Source organism: Dipteris shenzhenensis, chromosome 32 (assembly GCF_047967505.1).
Source record: "Dipteris shenzhenensis isolate YYH24624 ecotype China chromosome 32, Dip_SZ_1.0, whole genome shotgun sequence".
Taxonomy (NCBI): Eukaryota; Viridiplantae; Streptophyta; class Polypodiopsida; order Gleicheniales; family Dipteridaceae; genus Dipteris; species Dipteris shenzhenensis.
In genome coordinates, this window is record NC_141627.1 from 31,399,031 (window position 1) to 31,419,206 (window position 20,176).

A 20,176-nucleotide genomic window follows, 5' to 3' on the forward strand; every position below is an offset into this window, starting at 1 on the left:
ATGCAGAAGGGAGTGTGTTATGTCAACTTGTAAAACACAACAAAGACTACCCATTATACTTTGTAACAAGCAAATAGCTAAATGATGCGGAGGTGTACACCACAATAGAGAGAGAAGCCTTGGCATTGATCTACAACGTGAAGAAATTTCAACACTATCTTTTGGCTATTGAATTTATCTTCTACACAGATCATTGAGCCCTATTATATCTTGTCAATCGGCCATGTATCACAAGCCGGATCACTTGATGGCTTCTACTGCTACAAGAATTCAATTTCAAAATCATGGTGAGAAAAGGAGCTCAACATTTCATTGCCGATCACATGTCATGATTGAGGATAGGAGAAGAACAAAAAGGAATATAAGATGACCTACTAGATGCCGCATTATTTCAAATAGACGCTGTGCCTGATTGGTGTGCAGACATCATTGGGTACTTAATGGAAGGAAGACCACCTCCTGAAATGAAAGTAGTGGATGCTCAAAAACTAATTCTAAAAGTTGCACCCTATCAACTCATTGCACGACAACAATACAAGATGGACTAGGCTTTAAGGACCAGGTTTTAAGGACAACCATACAAGATGGGCAAGGACCAGGTTTTAAGGAGATGTGTGATGCCACATGAGATCATACCAATCCTCAGTGAAGCATATGAAGGCATTGCAAGTGGACAATTCCCAGGGGAAGCAACAGCAAGGAAAGTTCTTCTCACAGTATATTGGTGGCCAACACTTTGGTCAGATGCCTATGAATATGTCAAAAGCTGTGATGTATGCCAACGAACTATTAAACCACAACACAAAGACTTCAATCCCCTAACAACAGTCATTGCACAAAAACCCTTTGAAAAATGGGGGATTGATTTTGTGGGTCCCATCCATCCAGCAGCAAAGGGAACACAGGCATGCTACATCATCATGGCCACTGATTACTTTACCAAATGGGATGAAGCTAAAGCAGTCAGAAAGGCAGATGCCAGAAGATGCCAGAAGCACAGCAAGGTTCTTGTACGAGAATGTAATCACCCGATTTGGATGTCCCATTGAAATTGTGTCAGATAGAGGCACACATTTTGTCAATGACATCATCCAAGAACTCTTGTCTGGCTTTATGGTGATCCATAGAAAGAGCACACCTTACTACCTCCAAAGGGAATGGACAAGCTGAATCCACCAACAAAATTTTATGTATTGTCCTCACCAAGGTAGTAGAACCAAAGCGTTCTGATTGGGCAGAGAAACTAAATGCAGCCTTATGGGCAAACACAACCACACTCAAGGTTAGTACAGCAAAACACCTTTTTAATTAGTGTACGGCCTTGAAGCTGTGGTCCCACTAGAATTTGTAATACCTAGTCTATGCATAGCAGTACAAGAATGTATGGGAGATCAAGCATCACTGAAAGAAATACTCTACCAATTAGAGAAGCAAACAGAGACCAGATTAGTTGCCTACCATGCCATGACAACAGAAAAACAAAGAAGGAAGGCATGGTTTAATAGAAACCTCAAAGACAAAGACATCAAGGAAGTTGACCTTGTTCTGCTATACAATACCAAAGTCCATAAGGACAAGCTCAAATTTCTAGGTCAAGGACCTTATAGAGTCAAAAAGATAAATCCCATTGGAGTTGTGCTGCGAGAAACATTGGATGGAGTCCAGTTCACAACAACAATAAATGGGAGCCGCCGACTGAAGCGTTACTACATCAACATGCAAGCCATCACTGACAATATTGAAGATTTGGAGGCCCCAAGTCTTCCATAAAGACTGGATTCCGTGCTAGCTCAATAGTACTCATGGAATCACTATGCAATGTCGGTACACCTATATGAATCCCCAAATCTCTCACTAGCCGATCAAGCCATATAGCCTCCTTGCAACCCTCTGTGGTTGCAACATACTCGGCCTCTGTGGTAGATAAAGCAATGCACTTTTGTGCATGAGACATCCACGACATTGCACCACCTACAAAGGTGAACACGTAACTAGAAGTGGATCTCCTGCTATCCACATGCCCTGCATAGTGTTGTCTCTGTGCCAACATGAACTTAGGTAGTATAGAATGTGTGTGTAGAGTAGCAGCAAAGCTCCGCTTGTACTTGCATAAGGCTAGGAATAACCTCTCTTAGGAATCCTCAACATGCATGTTCTATATGCAATTCCTACATGCATGTTCTACATACGAGTTCTACATGCAAGTCCTACATGCAACTCCTACATGCGTGTTCTACATGCGAGTTCTACATGCAAGTTCTACATGCGATTCCTACATGCAAGTTCTACATGCGAGTTCTACATGGAACTCCTACATGCAACATGCAAAATGCGAGTTTAACATGCAACTTACAACTCCTACATGCAACTTCTATATGCAAGTTCTACATGTAGAGAAAGAATGTCTTACAATTCCTACATACAGAGAGAGAAGCTCTCCAACTTGTATAAATACCCCATAATGGAATGAATCCCACACTCTTTGGGACATTGTGTTGAGTTCTACTTTGGTATTCCAAGCAATTTTCTGGAGTGTCCATGCTTCCTTGCACTCCACATCCAAAAGCATGTCCTAACCTTGCAACTCCTCCTCCCCTCTCCTCCAACCTTGGAACCCATACTCTCCCTCTCCTCCTCCCTCCTCCTTCTCCCTCCTCTCTCTGCCTTCCCCCATGCTCTTATACCTTCTTCCTCTCCCACTCCTATGCTCCCCCTAAACCCTTAGTTCCTTAACCCTTAACCTCCATGATCTACGAGGGAGATGAGTTCTCCACCATGTACTCTACCCTAAACCTTAGATCCTCCTAACCGTGGAACCTCTTCTAAACCTTGGAACCTCCTTCTAAACTCTGGAACCTCCTTCTAAACCTTGGAACCTCCTTCTAAACCTGGAACCTCCTCCCAAACTCCTCCTAAACCGTGCAACGCCCAAAGAAGGTGAAAGCCTTCATTACCTCAACCATGATGATGCACGTTCCTTTTACACATGCATGCACTATGTTTTCTTACCACACTTAAGCCTATGGCTCTCACCGGAATACGACTCGAGGTCCTAAGCTACATGTATACTACAAACGACAACCTCGATATATTTGTAGGTGACAAAAAGCCTCTGAACCCTACATACAGAGAATACCGTGCTCTTCCTACGGAAGCCGTGGGAAAGCGCCAACACATAGTCCGAATCTGTGTACCCAAATACACGCATCTCTCCTCTGCCAAAGTAGATACACACCTCCTTGGTACCCTTCATGAACCTCATGATGACTTAACTGCCTCCCAATGCCTCTTTCCTAGATTAGCCATATACCGGCTAACAACTCCCACTGCAAATGCAATGTCCACTCTAGTAGCTATCATTGCATAAATAAGACTCCCAACCGCTGATGCATGCAGAACTTGTTAGATATCAATGCTCCACTCTCGTGTAACTATGCAGGAACCAGCTAACTCTACTTGTAAGCCCCCCATATGACGAGAAGGCATTTGAGTAGCTCGGTTATCCGGTAGGTCCTGGTTTGGACACCAGATGGGGGCCATGTGTGGCCTGATGGCTGGATGGCTTCAGATAGAGTTGGCACACCACCAACGAGGCTACATGCAAGTGCGGGAAGGCATCCCTTAACTGACCGCACTGAGGCTAAACGGAGCATTTCTCAGGGCAACCCACTCTTAGGTTGCGGGGTCCGTTTGGAGCCTCAGATGATCCCGGATGGCTGTGGACCGAACGGTGACCATAGGTCAGTTGCTCTGTTTTGCACACCGGTCCTATAGTATGGTTGGTGGCCTATTTCGGGACTGACCCCCAGTCGATCGTTTTAGGCATACTAGGTCGGTCACCCAATTGAGCCTAACTGACTATGACTGGTGGCTATATAAGAGCAAGCCCGTGAAGCCCATTTCATCACTGGCTACAGCAACCCTGATTCCTTAGCATCCAGCCTCCATCTTCTATTGTTTCCAACACACCATCGAAGCTTCTTTCACAGGAGCGCACGGTTGGGAGGCAGCGCCATCTATTGTATCAGTTCTACAGTAATCAAATTTTTTGATTCTCCATACTATCTTGTTTTCTCTCTTGTGTATGAGATCTTGTTATCTGTTGAGCACAGACATTGTATTATTTTCTTACAGAACCTTGGCCATCATGGCCCTCTCCTCATTTGATTTGGGACTATCTGCCTAACTCAATTTCACATATGGAGGCAATGGAGTACTTATTGCCCTCCCCCCCTCCATATTGAAACGCTGCAACACTTTTGTAACATACTTCTTCTGTGAAAGCCAAAGGAGTTTCCTACTCCAGTCATGGGTGATGCGCATATTAAGAATATGACCTACAGGTCCCAAATCCTTCATGTCAAAGGCCTCATGCAACTTGGCCTTCAATGCATCAAGCTCATAAGTGTTCTTGCTAGACAATAACATATCATCCACATGAAGTGCCAAGAGAATTAGGCTATTATCCTTAGCCTTTTTAGTGTAGAGGCAGTGAATCAATCTCACTTCGTCTGAAACCCTGGGACCGCATGAAAGCATCAAACTTGTGATACCATTCTCTAGGTGCTTGCTTAAGGCCATAGAAACTCTGTTTCAACTTGCAAACCAAATGCTCTTTGCCCTTTTCTTCAAAGCCTTCTGGCTGTATCATGTAAATTTCCTCATGCAAATCCCCATGCAAGAAAGCTGTCTTGACATCCATCTGCATAAGCTCCATATCCTCTATTGCCACAAGTCCAAGTGCACATCTAAGTGTGGTCATCTTCACAACCGGAGAGAATATCTCATCAAAGTCCACACCCTTCTCTTGCTTGAACGCTTTAGCAACCAAATGGGCCTTGTACTTAGGCACATCATCACCTGTGACCTTCATCTTGTAGACCCATTTGCATGGCAATGCTTTCTTTCCATGTGGCAAAGAAACCAAGTCCCAAGTGTTATTCTTTATGAGTGAACTCATCTCTGATTGCATAGCATACTCCCACTTGCGTTGATCCTCGCGCATCATACTCCCACTTGCGCTGATCCTCGTGCATCATAGTAAGAAGGCTCCCCGCAATCAATAAGCATCACATAATCTACCCCTAGAACAAATCTCTCAGGCGGTCTAGACAATCTAGATGTTCTTCTCAAGGGCATTTCAGCTTGCTGTCCCGCCTACATATCATCCATATTTGGCTCATCATTGCCACCAATAGATGATCCATCATCTACCCTTGATTGTGTACCTGTGGGAGTACCTGGTGGCACCATTTCCTGCACATTCGATGCATGGACAGCTTCCTATCTATCAACATATGCGAGTGGATTCACATCCTAGAAAGTGATTCTCCTGATTTTCACATCCCTCATGGGTGTCTTATGCATCTTCTTCTCATTGAAGACCACATCATGGCTTTGTATGATTTTCTTTGCTTCTGGATCCCAGAGACAATAGCCCATCTCTCCACTTTCACCATAACCCAAAAAGATGCATTTCCTAGACTTAGGATCTAGCTTCTTCCAAAGCTCTTTTGGCACATGTGCATATGCCTCACACTCGAATATACACAAATGAGAGTAAGAGGGCTTTTTGCCACTCCATGCCTCTTCAGGAATACCACCATCCAAACTCTTGCTAGGTGATCTATTGATCACATGCACTGTAGTCTTCATTGCCTCAGCCCAAAAACCACCAGAAAGACTTGCATTGGAAAGCATACATTGTAACCTTTCCTGAGTGGTGTGGTTCATCTATTCTGCAATTGGATTTTGCTCTGGAGTACAAGGGGACGTGAGCTCCCTCTTAATCCCACGTGTATCACAGGAATGCTGAAAGTCATGAGAGATATACTCTCCACCATTATCAGTCCGTAGGCATTTAAGCGTTCTACCTGACTGATTTTCAGCCAAAGCCAACCATTTTTGAAATACCTGGAACACATCGCTCTTCCGAGCTACAGCATAAGCCCACACTTTCCTAGTTGATGAATGTCACATACTATTCAGCCCTGCCTAATGACCATGTAGGCATGGGACCACATACGTCTGAATGCACCAAATCAAGCATTTCAAACTCTTTCTTTCCCCTTCTTTTATGGGCTGATTTAGTCTGCTTCCCATAGAGACAGTGCTCACAAAATTCAAAATCAGAGAAACTCAAATGCGGTACATAACCCAAATGGCATAAGAGTTTCATTCCATTCTGGCTCATGTGCCCCAACCTGCAATGCCACAAAGAAGTGCTTGGCTGCTCGGTTATTGCAACAACATGATCAGACACCCCTGATACATGTAAGGGATACAAAATCCCACACTTGGCACCCCTGGCCAAAACCATAGAGCCCTTTTGAAATTTCCAACTCTAAAAGCCAAAAGTGGTTTGAAAACGAGCATCATCTAGCTGACCCACTGAAATAAGACTCTTGGTCAACTTAGGCACATGTCTCACATTTTTCAAAACAAATGCAAACACGTTTGCAAAAGAAAAATTAATGTCACTTGCTCCCACTATGTCACATGCATAGTTATTTCCAAGATGCACACAACTTGTCTTTCCATTGTCATAAGTGGAGAACCATTCCCTATGGGTAGTAACATGGAATGAAGCACCAGAATCCAAAATCTATGCATCATCTGAAGTGGTGAGCAAGTCTGCAGGTAGACTAGACATGAAGAGAATGTCATTGTCACTATCATCAGTGACTGCATTAATCTCCTCGATCTTCATTTTTCCTTTGTCCTCCCTTGGACTCTCTTCCTTCTTATTTGCACCCCAATTTGCAATCTTTTTCTTATCCTTTTTCTCTCTTTTCAGCTTGTAGCAATCCTTTTTCATATGGCCCTTCTTGCCACAGTAGTAACACTCAATGTTCCATGCCTGGGATTTGCTACGAGACTTCCCTCTTTCTTGGGACTTCCCCCTGAACTGTGATCTGCCCCTTTGCACATTTAAGGTTGCATCCTGCTTGTTGCCATCCATAGACTTCCTTCTAATCTCCTCGGCCAACAAGCTACCCACAACATCATCAAACTTTAGTACTCCACTAGGTGCAGAGTTAGTGATAGCCGTACGGAAGGTATGCCATGAGGATGGCAATGAACATAAGAGAAATATTGCCTTAGTCTTCGCATCAAAATTCATCTTTTGATCCTGAAGCTGGCTGAAAATAATATTCAATCAATTCAAGTGAGAAGCAATGGAGACCCCTTCCTTCATCTACAGCTCAAACAACCTCTTCATGAGGTAAACTTTATTAGAGGCAGTTTCCCTCTCATAAGTGGCACACAATTTCTTCCACAAATCTTTCGTAGTCTGCTCATTTACTATTGTGAAATAAACTGACTCTGCAAGATGAAGTCTAATAGTAGAGTTTGCTAATGCATCCACCTCATTCCAATCATCCTCAGACATATCTACAGGCTTAGCTTCAATCCCTGCCAAGGGTTTAATCTTCTTCTTTTGAATAAGCACATCCCTTATCTGTTCTTTCCACAAAGAAAAGTTTGTCCCATCAAACTTTTTAATCCTGAAAAACTCCTTTTCAGACATGGAAGAGGATGCCATGATGCAAATGAAACAAAATCCCAAATGCTAGTACCTGCAAAAGAGAAATCACACCAAATACTAGGTGCACCCAATATGTCTGCTTTAATGAAGGATAGTGTCACCAAAACTCAAGGCTCAAAGCATCAAAATACATCTGACTCATGTGCATATACTATGCATCCATATGAGCAAATCTGGACCAAAAGAAATGTCAACCCACAATGACAAAACAATGGCAAATATAAGGAATCATTAACCCCCAGTAAGTTTGATTGCCTATAGCCAAGTAACCACATACCTAGGCACTACCAAGGATTATGACAATGAACTCGCAATAGCAGGAGAGACCATGAATCCAGCAGAAATGGTTCAAGTCATCCTGAATGGCCTAGGAGAGGGATATGAGAATCTAGTCCAGAGTATTGCCATCCAACGGCAAATTGACACTGGAAGAGCTCGAGTCAGTATTACTTGGTGAAGAACTTAGGACGCAAGCCATTCACACATGCAAAAGTCACTCCAATGATCAAGCATTCATAGCTTTAGATAGAAGTAGAGGTAGAGGCATAGGCAGAGGTAGATTATTCCAGCGAAGTGGTCATAATCAGCAACAAAATCAGCATCAAAGTCAGAATTAGCATCAACATCATCCTCAACAACATCAGCATCAGCAAAGAGGAAATCATTCCAATCGAGGAAGATTCCAAGGATGAGGGAATGCATCCACCAACATGTCAGTGCAACTACTATCATAAGTTTGGATACTATGAAAGAGATTGCCACAAGAAGCAGTACGACCAAGGCAGTCAATCCAACAGCAATTGAGGGAATTTTCATGGAAGAGGAAATCATCGTGGTGGACATTCTAGTCATAGTCATTATGCAAAAGAATCTGGGAATATGTTCCTTGCAAGCGAGGAAATGTAGAAGACTATTACAATGCATCTTGACACTTATTGCAATTGAAAAGAGGATTTCGGTTATCAAGTAGACCAAGCAGATCAAGATCCTTGGTACATTGACTGCGGTGCATCATCTCATATGACAAATTATCAGGAATGGTTCACAAAGATGAAACCATTGGAAGGACAGAAGAATGTCATCTACACGGCAGATAACACACTAAATCTAGTTCAAGGAAAAAGCATTGTCCCTATGAACAATTTTACTGGTACGATGGGATTGGTGAAAGATGTACTCTATGTTTCGAAGCTCAACAAGAACCTCTTGTTAGTAGGTCAAATGACAGAACACAACTATCGAGTCATCTTTGCCGAAGATGAATGCACTATCAGAGACAAATCTAGATGCTATCAGCTAGCAGGAAAATCAGTCAAGGAAGGACACTTGTTCACAATGCTAGCCACAATATCAGATTTGCATGCCATGTCAGCTCAACTGCAACAGATGCCACTTTTCGCAAAATGGCACAAGAGATATGGACATGTCACTTTCAAAATCTTGATAGAGCTCAAAAATCAGAATATGGCAATTGGAATTTCAAAACTTCAGTTTCTTGAAAAAGTTTGTGAAGCATGCTGCTTCGATAAACAAAAGCGAACCAATTTCGGCAGAAGCACCTCTCAAGCACGAGGTATTCCTTATTTGATACATACATATGTGTGGGGTTATGCCCAGACCCGCAGCATCAATGGTTCACTTTACTACTTGACTTTCATCGATGACTACAATAGATATTGTTGGGTCTACTTTCTGAAAGAGAAATGTGAAGTATTTTCAAGATTTCAAGAATTCAAAGCCATGGTAGAAAACCAGACACGCAGAAAGATCAAAGTCATGAGATCAGATAGAGGAGGTCAATACATGTCTTCAACATTCATGAACTTTTGTAGAAGTCACAGCATTCGAAGACAATTCACTTGTGCAGACACTCCTCAGCAGAATGCAAGAGCTGGAAGGAAGAATGGTACTTTAGCAAACAGTGCTATAGCAATGCTCAATGAGAAGCATCTTTCGAATCAGTATTGGGCAAAAGCAATAGCCACTGCAAACTACTTGCTTAATCGGCTTGCAACTGAACCAATTCAGGGTATGACATCTTATGAAGCATTCACTGGACATAAGCCATGCATTGGGCACTCCGCATATTTAGTTGTATAGCATATGCCCACATACATGACGACCATCAAAGAAAATTGGATGCGAAGTCACACAAACGCATCATGGTTGGCTACAGTGAAGACAGCAAAGCATACAAGTTGTATGATCCCATAAACTGAAATGTCATTATCTCCAAAGATGTAATCTTTGATGAGGAATCAGAATGGAAAACCTCAAATACACAGGAGAAGATGCACCGATTACTCAATCATCTACAAAAAAGATTGATGAAGAAGAGCAAGAACTGCCAGAAGCACCCCGAGAAGAACCACAACAACTCAAACAGTCTACTAGAGAAAGCAGACCTCTAGCTAGATTGACATATGCTCAGAAAGGCAAAGCAATTCAGGTTGAAACCACCAACTATGCTCTTATGACTACCATCATGGCTACAAAAGAGCTCGTGTACTACGAAGACACAGTTGACAAGCCAAAATGGCAAACTACTATGAATGAAGAAATGGAAGCTTTGTAGAAGAATAATACTTGGGAATTATGCAGCCTTCCACCAGCAAAGAACGCCATAGCAAACAAAGGGGTATACAAAGTGAAGTACAATCCAGATGGAAGCATTGAAAGATACAAAGCCAAACTAGTTGCAAAAGGATTTGCACAGCAGTACGATCAAGACTATGATGAGACTTATGCTTCGGTAGCAAAGATGGATTCCATACGGTTCTTGATATCACTAGCGTCACTCAGTAGATGGAATGTGTACCAGCTCAATGTCAAGAATGATTTTCTCAATGGTTACCTAGACGAGGAAGTCTACATGCAACAACTAGCAAGTTATGTTGAACCAGGAAAGGAGAATCGGGTTTGTCATCTCAAGAAAAGTCTCTATGACTTAAAGCAAGCATCCAGAAGTTGTTATAGCAGAATCAACAAGTATTTTGCTAATTTGGGATACATCAAGTCGAATGCAAATTATACTCTCTACTACAAAGTTCAAGGGAAAAACATTACTATTACACTTTTGTATGTAGATGATCTGATTATGACTGGAAGCAATGATAGCTTCATCAAAAGGTTGAAACAAGACTTATCTGCAGTGTTCGACATGAAAGATCTTGGACTTATGCACTATTGTCTTGGTATTGAGTTCTGGAGAGATTCAGACAGCACCTTCATGAGCTAGCTAAAGTATGTTAATAGTCTTCTGAAGAACCTTCATATGGCAGATTATAGGATTGCAGCCACTCCCATGGAATAGAGTTTGAAACTTACAAAAGATTCAAAAAAGCCTACAATCAATGATAGGTATTATCGGTAACTCATCGGATCTCTTATATATCTGACTATCACACAGTCAGATATTTGCTATGCAGTAAGTTCACTAGAAGAGTTTATGGCAAATCCAAAATAGTCTCACTGGAATGCAGCCAAAAGAGTCTTGAGATACATCAGAGGTACAAGACAATTTGGGATAGAATACCGAGGAAGTCATCTAAGGTTACATGGATACTGTGACAGTGACTATGCCGGAGATCATGAGACTAGGAGATCCACACAAGGATATGCATTTTTCCTTGGTCAAGGTGCTATATCATGGTTGTCTAAACAAACAGCCAATTGTTTCTTTGTCTTCAACAAGGTCTCTCACTACAAGTGCATGTGAGGCTATATGGCTCAGAAGACTATTGTCAGAAACATATTACTTTGATGAATCAAAGCCAACAATAATATACTGTGATAATCAATCAGATCAAGCATTGGCTAAGAATCCAGTATATCACTCTAGGACAAAGCACATTGATGTCAGATAGCACTTCATCAGAGAAAGAGTGTTACTTGGTAGCATCACATTGCAGCATTGTGATAGCAAAGAAAATGTTGCAGACATCTTTACCAAACCACTCGGTAAAGAGCTTTTCGAGAACCACCAACAAGCTCTTGGTTTAATGCAGAGGAAGGACATTCCCAGTAAAGGAGCGTAATGGAATGTAATGCTCAACCCTTCTTCAATTCCCCACAATCATCATCTTGAGGGAAGGCCTACTTCATGATGTTGATCTTGAGGGAAGGTGCTAAGAAACAATGCTCAACATCATGCGATCATATGTACATAGTACTAACCCAATAGAGTGCTATAAAGGCAAGGATTAGATGCCCAACCCTAACCCTAACCCTAACCCTAACCCTAAAGGGATTTGTATATATTCTACATTTTCAACTAAATCTAGTGTACAGTTAGTCATTTGTGGTGTGCTCTCTAGCTGTGCCCTCTCTCCTCATCTCCACTCCTCTCCTCTCCCCTCTTCATATTTTGTCATGTCTTTCTCTTATGTGCTATCAAATGCTAATGTTGCTCTATGTTCTTCTATTCTTGAAGATGCTTTTGCATTTGGTGGAGATTATTTGGTTGTCTAGCAATTGTTGTGTGTCTTGTCATTAGCTCTGTGCATTGCATCTTGTTCTTCCGATGTAATTTCTTCTCTTTATCATTACATCTCGAGGATTTTGCTAATGAGGAACTTAAATCTTGACATAAGCGTTAAGACTTTTTGCATTCCTAGTTTTTTAGCTAGTAAATTGTCAAACTATGTTTTCCATCCACGAATAATTGTGCTCTTTCAAGATGCTTACCAATTGTGCTGGTGCTTCATGCTGCAATCATAGTTGTGTTTGTTGTGGTGCTCATTAATTATCTTATCCAAACAATTGCCTTTTGTGTCCTTTCACTAAAGGGTTTATCCAAACTATTGCGTATATTCTCATTGATGGAATCTTATCCATGTCACTATGTGGTGCTACTTCCCATAGAAGGCTTATCACACTGGTAGTCTTTAAACTTGTTACTTAACTGAAGTATGGTGCTCGTTTGTTGAGACCTATTTGTTGAAATGGTGGTTGCTTTTGTGCTTTAAGTGTTACTGGCACTTGATGAAGTACCTTATTAGCAATACTTTTCTACCTATTGCATGTCATGTCATATGCAAATGCTCTCCTAGCATTGATTACAGATGTTGTCCGTGACTTTGATTTGAACAGGATTCTTGATGTCTTTCTAGACTTTTCTTCCAATATTGAGTGACTTTGTATTATAGTAGGCTAATGCTAATTTGTGGACTATTAATCTTTGGTTAATGTTGCGCTTTTGTTAGTTATTCTTTTGTTGATTGCTCCTGCTAGGTCATACGACTTACAATTTCATAGATATATGATGTTGATTGGTAAGGTAGTGTAAATGACATAAGTTCCACTAGTGGATACAACTTCAATCTTGGCTCTGCGACTTTGTCATGGCAAAGAAAACCAACAATGGCCTTGTCTTCCATAAAAGAACAGTACAAAGGATCCAGCAATGCTATGTGTGCAGAAATTTGGTTCAAAGGCCAAAAATAGAGATTCTTTCGGAGAACCTACAGGTCTCCATTCCAACAATGTGAGCAACAGTACAAACCCAATGAGAAGGACAAAGACAAAGCTTTAATTGCCAAAGGCAAAAAGCAAGTATAATCACACAAGGGTGATTTTAAACAGAAAAAAGACCCATGCCTTTATTGTGGTTTATATGTTACAGTAAAAACGTTTTTATGGGTGAAGGTACTTCTGCAGATAAAAGAAAAGGTCGAGCGAGGAGATATGGCAGAGGTACAGAAAGAGGCCTTAATGCACCTACTAAAAGAGATAGAGGTAGAACCAGGGGTTATGCAGGTAATGAGTTTCATGGACCTATTGAAAAGGATGCGAATGATGTCAAGTATGGCATCAAATCATTTTGTTGCAGAGACTTCATCCAAGAAACATAGTTTCATATAAGCGAGCAGGTGAATGCACAATTAGCATAAGGCCTAGATTCATGGTTAGTTGATTCAGCTGCCTCTTATCATATGACACCCAAAAGGGAATGGCTTACTCATTTAAATACATATGTTAAGTTAAAGATCCCACAGTGACATGGAAATGGTCAGAAGCTAGTAATTAAAGGGATTCATGACACTCCTATCAATATACCTAAAGGTAAACATTGACACATTCACTATGTGCCAGTCTCATGTTTGATGAAGGCAGAGTGCTCCTTAACAAGGGTGAAGCTTCGTACTGATGGCGTTGGAAGGAGGCAGGCTGCTGCTCCTCATCCCTTGCTGCTAACATGGTCTGAATACTTGCTGCTGCAAGAGAGAGCTTACTGCTGCTCCTGAAAGGGTGCTTTGGGGAACCTTCTATGAGTTGCCACGTCTTCCCCATACCTGTCCACTGCTTAAGAGCCTGCACGGCTGCTATAGGATATACTAGTGAATGAAACTTGCTTAAGGCCCACTGCTGAGCTGGCTGAATGATAATAGTCTGCCCCATGGCTGCGCAGACCTTCACTGCCTGGATGGCTGTAAAGCCTGTCTACGTGGCTGTAGGCTGTGCAGCAGCTGTACAACCTGCTGTTCCATGTCCTGCTGGTGCATCGGCATGTTTGCCCTTGCTGCTCTTATATACATCTAGATAAACCCAGAAACATGCCTGAATTGATGCTCTAAAAACAAAATAAATCATTTAGCGTAGATCTCACGACAGCCAGTTAAAACCCTCACATACAGCAGGGACTAGCTAGTACGATACCTACACCGAAATCATCAGCATCAGGAGTGTGTGAGCGTGTGTATGGGGGCTTGCATGGACCATCGTATCAATATAATCTCTCACACATTCACACCCACACACACACTTGCTTCTGTTTATAAAAAGTCTTTGTACAGACTAGTTGTCACAACTCCATAGTGAAGGGAATACTGTGAGCCGTGGCAAAGCCTATAACTGGAAGATAAAGAAAATAAAAAAATAGTCCGCACTCTTCGAAGCCCCGACTACCTGTGAGGACTATAATATTTCAATTTAGTCTCTCCCAACAAGCATTTCAGCTTGAAAAGACAACGAATAGGGCAAAATATATCTACAATCCAAGAATGCCCAAGCACATCCTCTAAAACAAAGACAATGGCGCAGTTTTAACATCTTAACAATCAACCACAAGGTTTAAAAACGATTTAACTCCATCACACGTAGCAGGGACTAGCTACTATGACATTTCCACCAGCGTAATCAACGCCCAGCTGGAACGTCCAACTGTTTGTAGGGATGCTCACTGCATCTTGTAGAAGATGCACTTAATAAACAATGTTGGCAAGGTTTATAACGACATATGCAGATCCATCAAGGTAGCATCACTTGAAAGACTCCAAATACCTTGGGGGCTTCTATAGATGAATTTACAAGAAAGCCTTTTACTTTACTTTGAAAACATAAGCATGTGATTTTGACATGGCATGTTGAAACACAATGGGACAAATTATTGAAATTCTCAAAATAGACAACATGGAAAGTATATTGCCAGAATAAAACATGCCACATGAATTCACTATAGCATATAAGCCCTAACAAAATAGTGTGGGCCAATGAAAGAATTGAAGAGCCTTACAAAAGACCTCTAGGCCCTCTCTAGGCTATTGGCCGTGCCCTCCACATGAAGGGCCTTGTCAAATTCTGAATCCAAGAGCTCCTTATCCTATCAGATTGATACTGCATCCCCGCTAGGACCAGCACCTCAAATCTAAGGAAATATTGATGCCTCTGCCATAAACAAAAACAAGCAAAAGAGCCTCCCCTATTGTCCTGAAATCAACATCTAGCGGGATCTGCCTGCATAAAGATCCGAGATTCCCTGTACCCACCACTGCTCCAAGAAGCATAGTCTCCTCATGGTCTCCTCCTAGAAGGCCCAGTCCACCCCGTCATAAGCCTTTCTGAAATCCAAAAGTAGAATTGCAAGCAGCTAAGATCACATTGCACCCACTCTGTGGCTTCCAAGAAAATGAAGATGATGTCTTCCTGGGGAAAACCATGTCTCAGTATCGTGAATGATGTTTGAAAAGTACAGGTGCAACCGCAAACTCAAGACCTTGGCCAAGATCTTGTATGCATTATCTAAGAGAGTGATAAAATGCCACTCTCGAATGTCGGTCCCATTGCCTCCCTTGGGGATCTAACAATCCATCCGCAAGTGAGAGACAAAGACAACTGTCCTGAGTCGAAAATCTTGTGAACGACCAAGCACAATGGGGTGACTAGATGCTCCCAAAAGGTGCAGAAGAAAGATGGGGAGAGATCCATCCCAGGGCATTTTCGCAATAGGAGGACCGACTGTAGAGCGGGAGTTTTCAAGGGTGGATAGTCCAAATCCATATGACGCCTCAAAAGAGAGATCACAAACGCCACTCCAAACCTGTGGGCCAAGTCAACAGATTTGTGCTTGCAACCCCAAGGCGAGAAACAATGACCTGCAGGGGCGAAAACGTGCCATCCAGAGAGGCTTGGGTAAGGGTGGCATCAAAGAACGTGCCTATACTAAGCATGTCCGGCCAAAAGTTCATTTCACAATTTCCCTTATCCCCATACATGATCCACATGGTGCGTCCCCCACTCCTAACCATCGTCCCATGAAGGACAGCATCTAGTCCCTAAAAGTCCGATTGCAAGTCTGTGCAGACAACACCATGTCACCTGCTGTGCTCTTTCTTCGACAGAAGCTGCTTACGCAGTGACTTGAACCGCTTCTATAGACAGGATTGCCAGGATATGACATTCACTCCATGGTCATTATTCTAAACTAAAGTCTTGCCAACGTTGTTGAAATTGCAGTGGTCTAAAAAGCCTTTGAAAAAAACACACATTTGCAAGTCCTTTTGAAGATGGTTGGCCAGATGAGAGGGAGGAATGGCTCACAAGATAGGCAAAGTTGGGGGGGCAACCTACCTTGCCAAAATGCATGTAAGGGCCTGCCATTTTGTTAACTGAAGTTAGTGGACAACATTTGTTCTTTCTTCATCTAATTTCCGCCAAGAACTAGTACTAACAGATACACAGCTTTTTTTGGTAGTGGACATCCATGTTGATGACTTGATACTCTTAAGTGACAACAAATTCGGTCTCCGCCAATGCAAGTAGAATCTAGAGCGATCATTTTCCCAGGTTGGCCTTGGACATCTATACTGGTATCTACATCCTGAAACAGTAGCAACGTTGTGCATATGCTTACGGTTATGTCCCAAGCATCATGAAGCGCTACCACATGAGAGCTTGCAAATCCCAAAGTGCATCTCTGGAAGCAAATGTCAACCTGACATCTTGAAGCCCTACCACATTGAAAGATTGCAGACCCCATAGTACATGCAAGTGTCAGCCTGTCCATCACCATGACTTCCAAATCTCCCAGCAAAATGAAGATCATACAGTTGCAGCCTCATCAGATTCTTAATATGGCACCCTCATTGGCTTTCAGCCAAGTGTGTTCTGAGGTATAAGACAGGTGATTATGGCGTACTATACACCTCTCCAAGTAGCTCCTAGGCTTGCAGCCGATTATGTTATTAGGTATTCAAAAAGCGAAGTACACGCCTTTCCATGCCATTGAATCAGTATTTGCATATTGCAATCCCACGATCTGAAACCCAATTTTGGATGCATATTTTACATGGAATAGTGGACATGCTGGCGTTGCATTAAGAAACACTGCATACCCTCTAGGATACTCCAGAGATGCCAGTTCCATAGTATAACAATAGCTTTCAGAACTACAGTACGCACATATGATTCCTCAGAGATCTAGGTCACATGGGGATAGTGGTGACAATTGCAAACGTTATGACCATCAGGACTTATTACTTACACTTTGCAAAAGCACTGGAATCTTCAATAGTACAAATCGCTGAATTCTGAGGCGGCTCAGATTTGAGAGAGCCAAGCATGCCCTCTGCCCCCTACATTTCTCAGTCTCTTGCATGTAAAATTTTCTCTCCTTCCAAATTTTGTGTTCCTCCTACAAATGTGCAGTGAGATACGTTTGGTGTGTTGCAGCAGTTATTCTAGTTGCATCAGGGGCTTATAAAGTTTGCTAGCTCAGGCTTATAAAACCTATTCCTGCTGGGTCTGAGGTCTAAGGATATTATTCTCTCTCTCTCTCTCTCTCTCTCTCTCTCTCTCTATATATATATATATATATATATATATATATATAAAGGAAGCACATGAAGACAAAAAATTCAGTCTACACAGATCATAGCTTCAGATTTTCAAAGGAAAAGGAGAATATTGCACAGCCTTATATATGCAAGAGACTCTGGAATAAAGCTTAACTGGAGATCACGTCTGTTGGGACTGGGTCACATCTACTTCGTTACAGAACAGAAAGATTGCATAAAATCCTCTTGGAACAAGGGATCTGCCGGGTGCACGACCAGCATATGATGGAAATGGAACACATTTCACGGAATCATGTCTGCATCTCGCTGCTATCGTGTTATTGGTACCTGCTCCTTGGGAGTCTTCGAATACAAGCATGCACTAGGAGAGTAATAATATGCTCCTCAAAGGCAAATTTGTTAGTACTTTTGCACTCAATTTACTAGCTAACCGTAAGAAGCCTCTCTGGTTGGTTCTCGCGAGGTATGACGTTTTGGATCAGCCCAGGGGGTACTCCCTTTTTAATTTTACGGACTTCTCTCTCTCTCTCTCTCTCTCTCTCTCTCTCTCTCTCTCTCTCTGTGCAGAAAATTAATCACCCAATGAGAGGCTGTAGTTTCCAGTTTGAATTCCACAGAAATCGGGCAAACTGAGTTGAATCTTTGTATGCATTATGTTTCTGTCTTTTTCTGTAGCATTTTCTCGACTTCTCGTGTAGACAACTTCTCATAGTCGGCAATTAATTCAATAGCGACGTTTTCAACAGGCTCCCAAGTGGGCGCTGTATCGGCCCATCTCACTAGATATTCTAGTAGCCCATTTTCGACTCTCTTGTCTAAAATTTCTTCTGCTACACCGTACTCTAATCCTGCCTCGTAGTCTTTCACTAGATCGTCAGCCACACTGTCTGCCGGTATCCACTCATCTTCAGAACCATCTTTCCACTTCACGAGGTACTCCACATTACCATTGTTGGTCGATCTCCTGTCAAGAACTTGCTCCACCTCTGCAGTTTCGTATACTTCACTCTCTAGGAGCTTAAGGATGTTTTCAAGAGCCAAGCGTCTTGCGAATTGCAAAGGGTTCGCCTTAGGAGTTTTATCCATCAGTTCTTGGGCTAGCATAAGGGGTGTCCTTCCCTTTGAATCCTCGATCTCAGGGTCAGCACCAAGCTTCAGAAGCGCGCTCACGATGTTCTGCCTAGTATAGCCTGTCGCCATGTGAAGGGGCGTCAAACCATCCAGGTCCTGCCCGTCCACATCGGCGCCTGCCTCTACTAGCAATCGAACACATTTCTCTGAACCAATACCCGATGCAAATTGCAAAGCAGTTCTTCCATTTTCATCAACAGCATCCACATCCCGCCCCTCGTCTGCAAGCAGCTCACGTAGCTTCTGCTCTTCGACAGCACGAGCAGCTTTCCACCAAGGACTCTCATACTCAGCCAGGACATCCTTTGCAATGCTAATGGCGGGGAGCCATGAAGGTTCGTGACCGTCCTTCCACTCAATAAGATAAAACATCCGATTTTCAATAGCTCTACTAGCAAGAATTTTATTGACTTCTCCATAGATCTCCTGCGCATTGGTGATGCTGGCGTCGTCCCAGGCGGGTCTCGCTGTTCCCGCTTCCTCGTCTTCTGACTCTACAGAACCCACATGCTCCGCTTCCTCCTCTTCTGAGGGTACAGCACCCACCTGCTCTTCGCCGCGTACCAAGCTCCCGTTGGAAGAGTGAGCTTCGCTGAGCTGCTCCTGTCCCAAGTCTGTTGTAATGAATGAGGAAGAGCGATCGGGGTGGTTGAGAGAGCAAATGGGGAAGCGAAAGGGGTGGCAAAGGCTGGGAGGGCGGAGGGAAGAAGGGAGGGAGGGGAGGGGGCGAGGCAAGAGGGAGGAAGGAGGGGATTGAAGGAGAGGAGAGGGGGAACGAAGAAGGTAAGGAAGGTGGAGTTGGGAACGAAGAGCAGAGGCCGCCATAGCCAGCCTTCCTCCGGAACGAACACCGAAAGCTCATCTTATTTTTGCTGTGGATAAAAGATGATGATGATGACGTGGCATACCCATACAGGCCCCTTCAGATTTGGATTTTCCACTCTTAATCCTTAGAGTTGGCTCAAGAAGAAGCAAGCTTGCATCACGGCACATTGCCTCCCCCCTTGCTTCGCAGCTCACTCTGTATAATACTCATCACTTAAGTTCCTACAGACCCAGTGTGCACCCGCTCCCACCCTGCCTTGGAGCATAGTCGATCACGGCAATTCCCCTCCCCGCGCATTGTCGCTGCCACCAGCTTGACCAGTCTCTGCCCCCCCTAGGCAATCAAGGCAAATTGCCTCCCCCTATGTTGTTAGTTCCTACACACAGCTACCAACCCTCTCCTCACTGCACCAGCTACCACCACCAAGCTCTGCCCAAACCAAATGAGCACCTAATTTTCTAACATTAAAAAAGAATTGGTGGCCTCTAGTTGCCATTCAAAGCATAGATGAATGGATGCATAAAGGAAGACCCCCATGCTAGCTCCAACCTATGGGGGATGGTAAGAGCAGAAGATAATAACTCCAACTTTGGGATG

At 42.9% G+C, this 20,176-nt stretch overlaps 1 protein-coding gene across 1 annotated transcript; it reads right to left on the minus strand.

The window, feature by feature from the left end:
- Positions 1–17,753: 17,753 nt before the first annotated feature.
- Positions 17,754–19,624, minus strand: CAO (chloroplast signal recognition particle component (CAO)). The gene has a single exon (XM_087371270.1). It carries the CDS (start codon positions 19,576–19,578, stop codon positions 18,274–18,276), a length of 1,305 nt encoding a protein of 434 aa, XP_087227396.1. The 5' UTR covers positions 19,579–19,624; the 3' UTR covers positions 17,754–18,273.
- Positions 19,625–20,176: the final 552 nt, after the last annotated feature.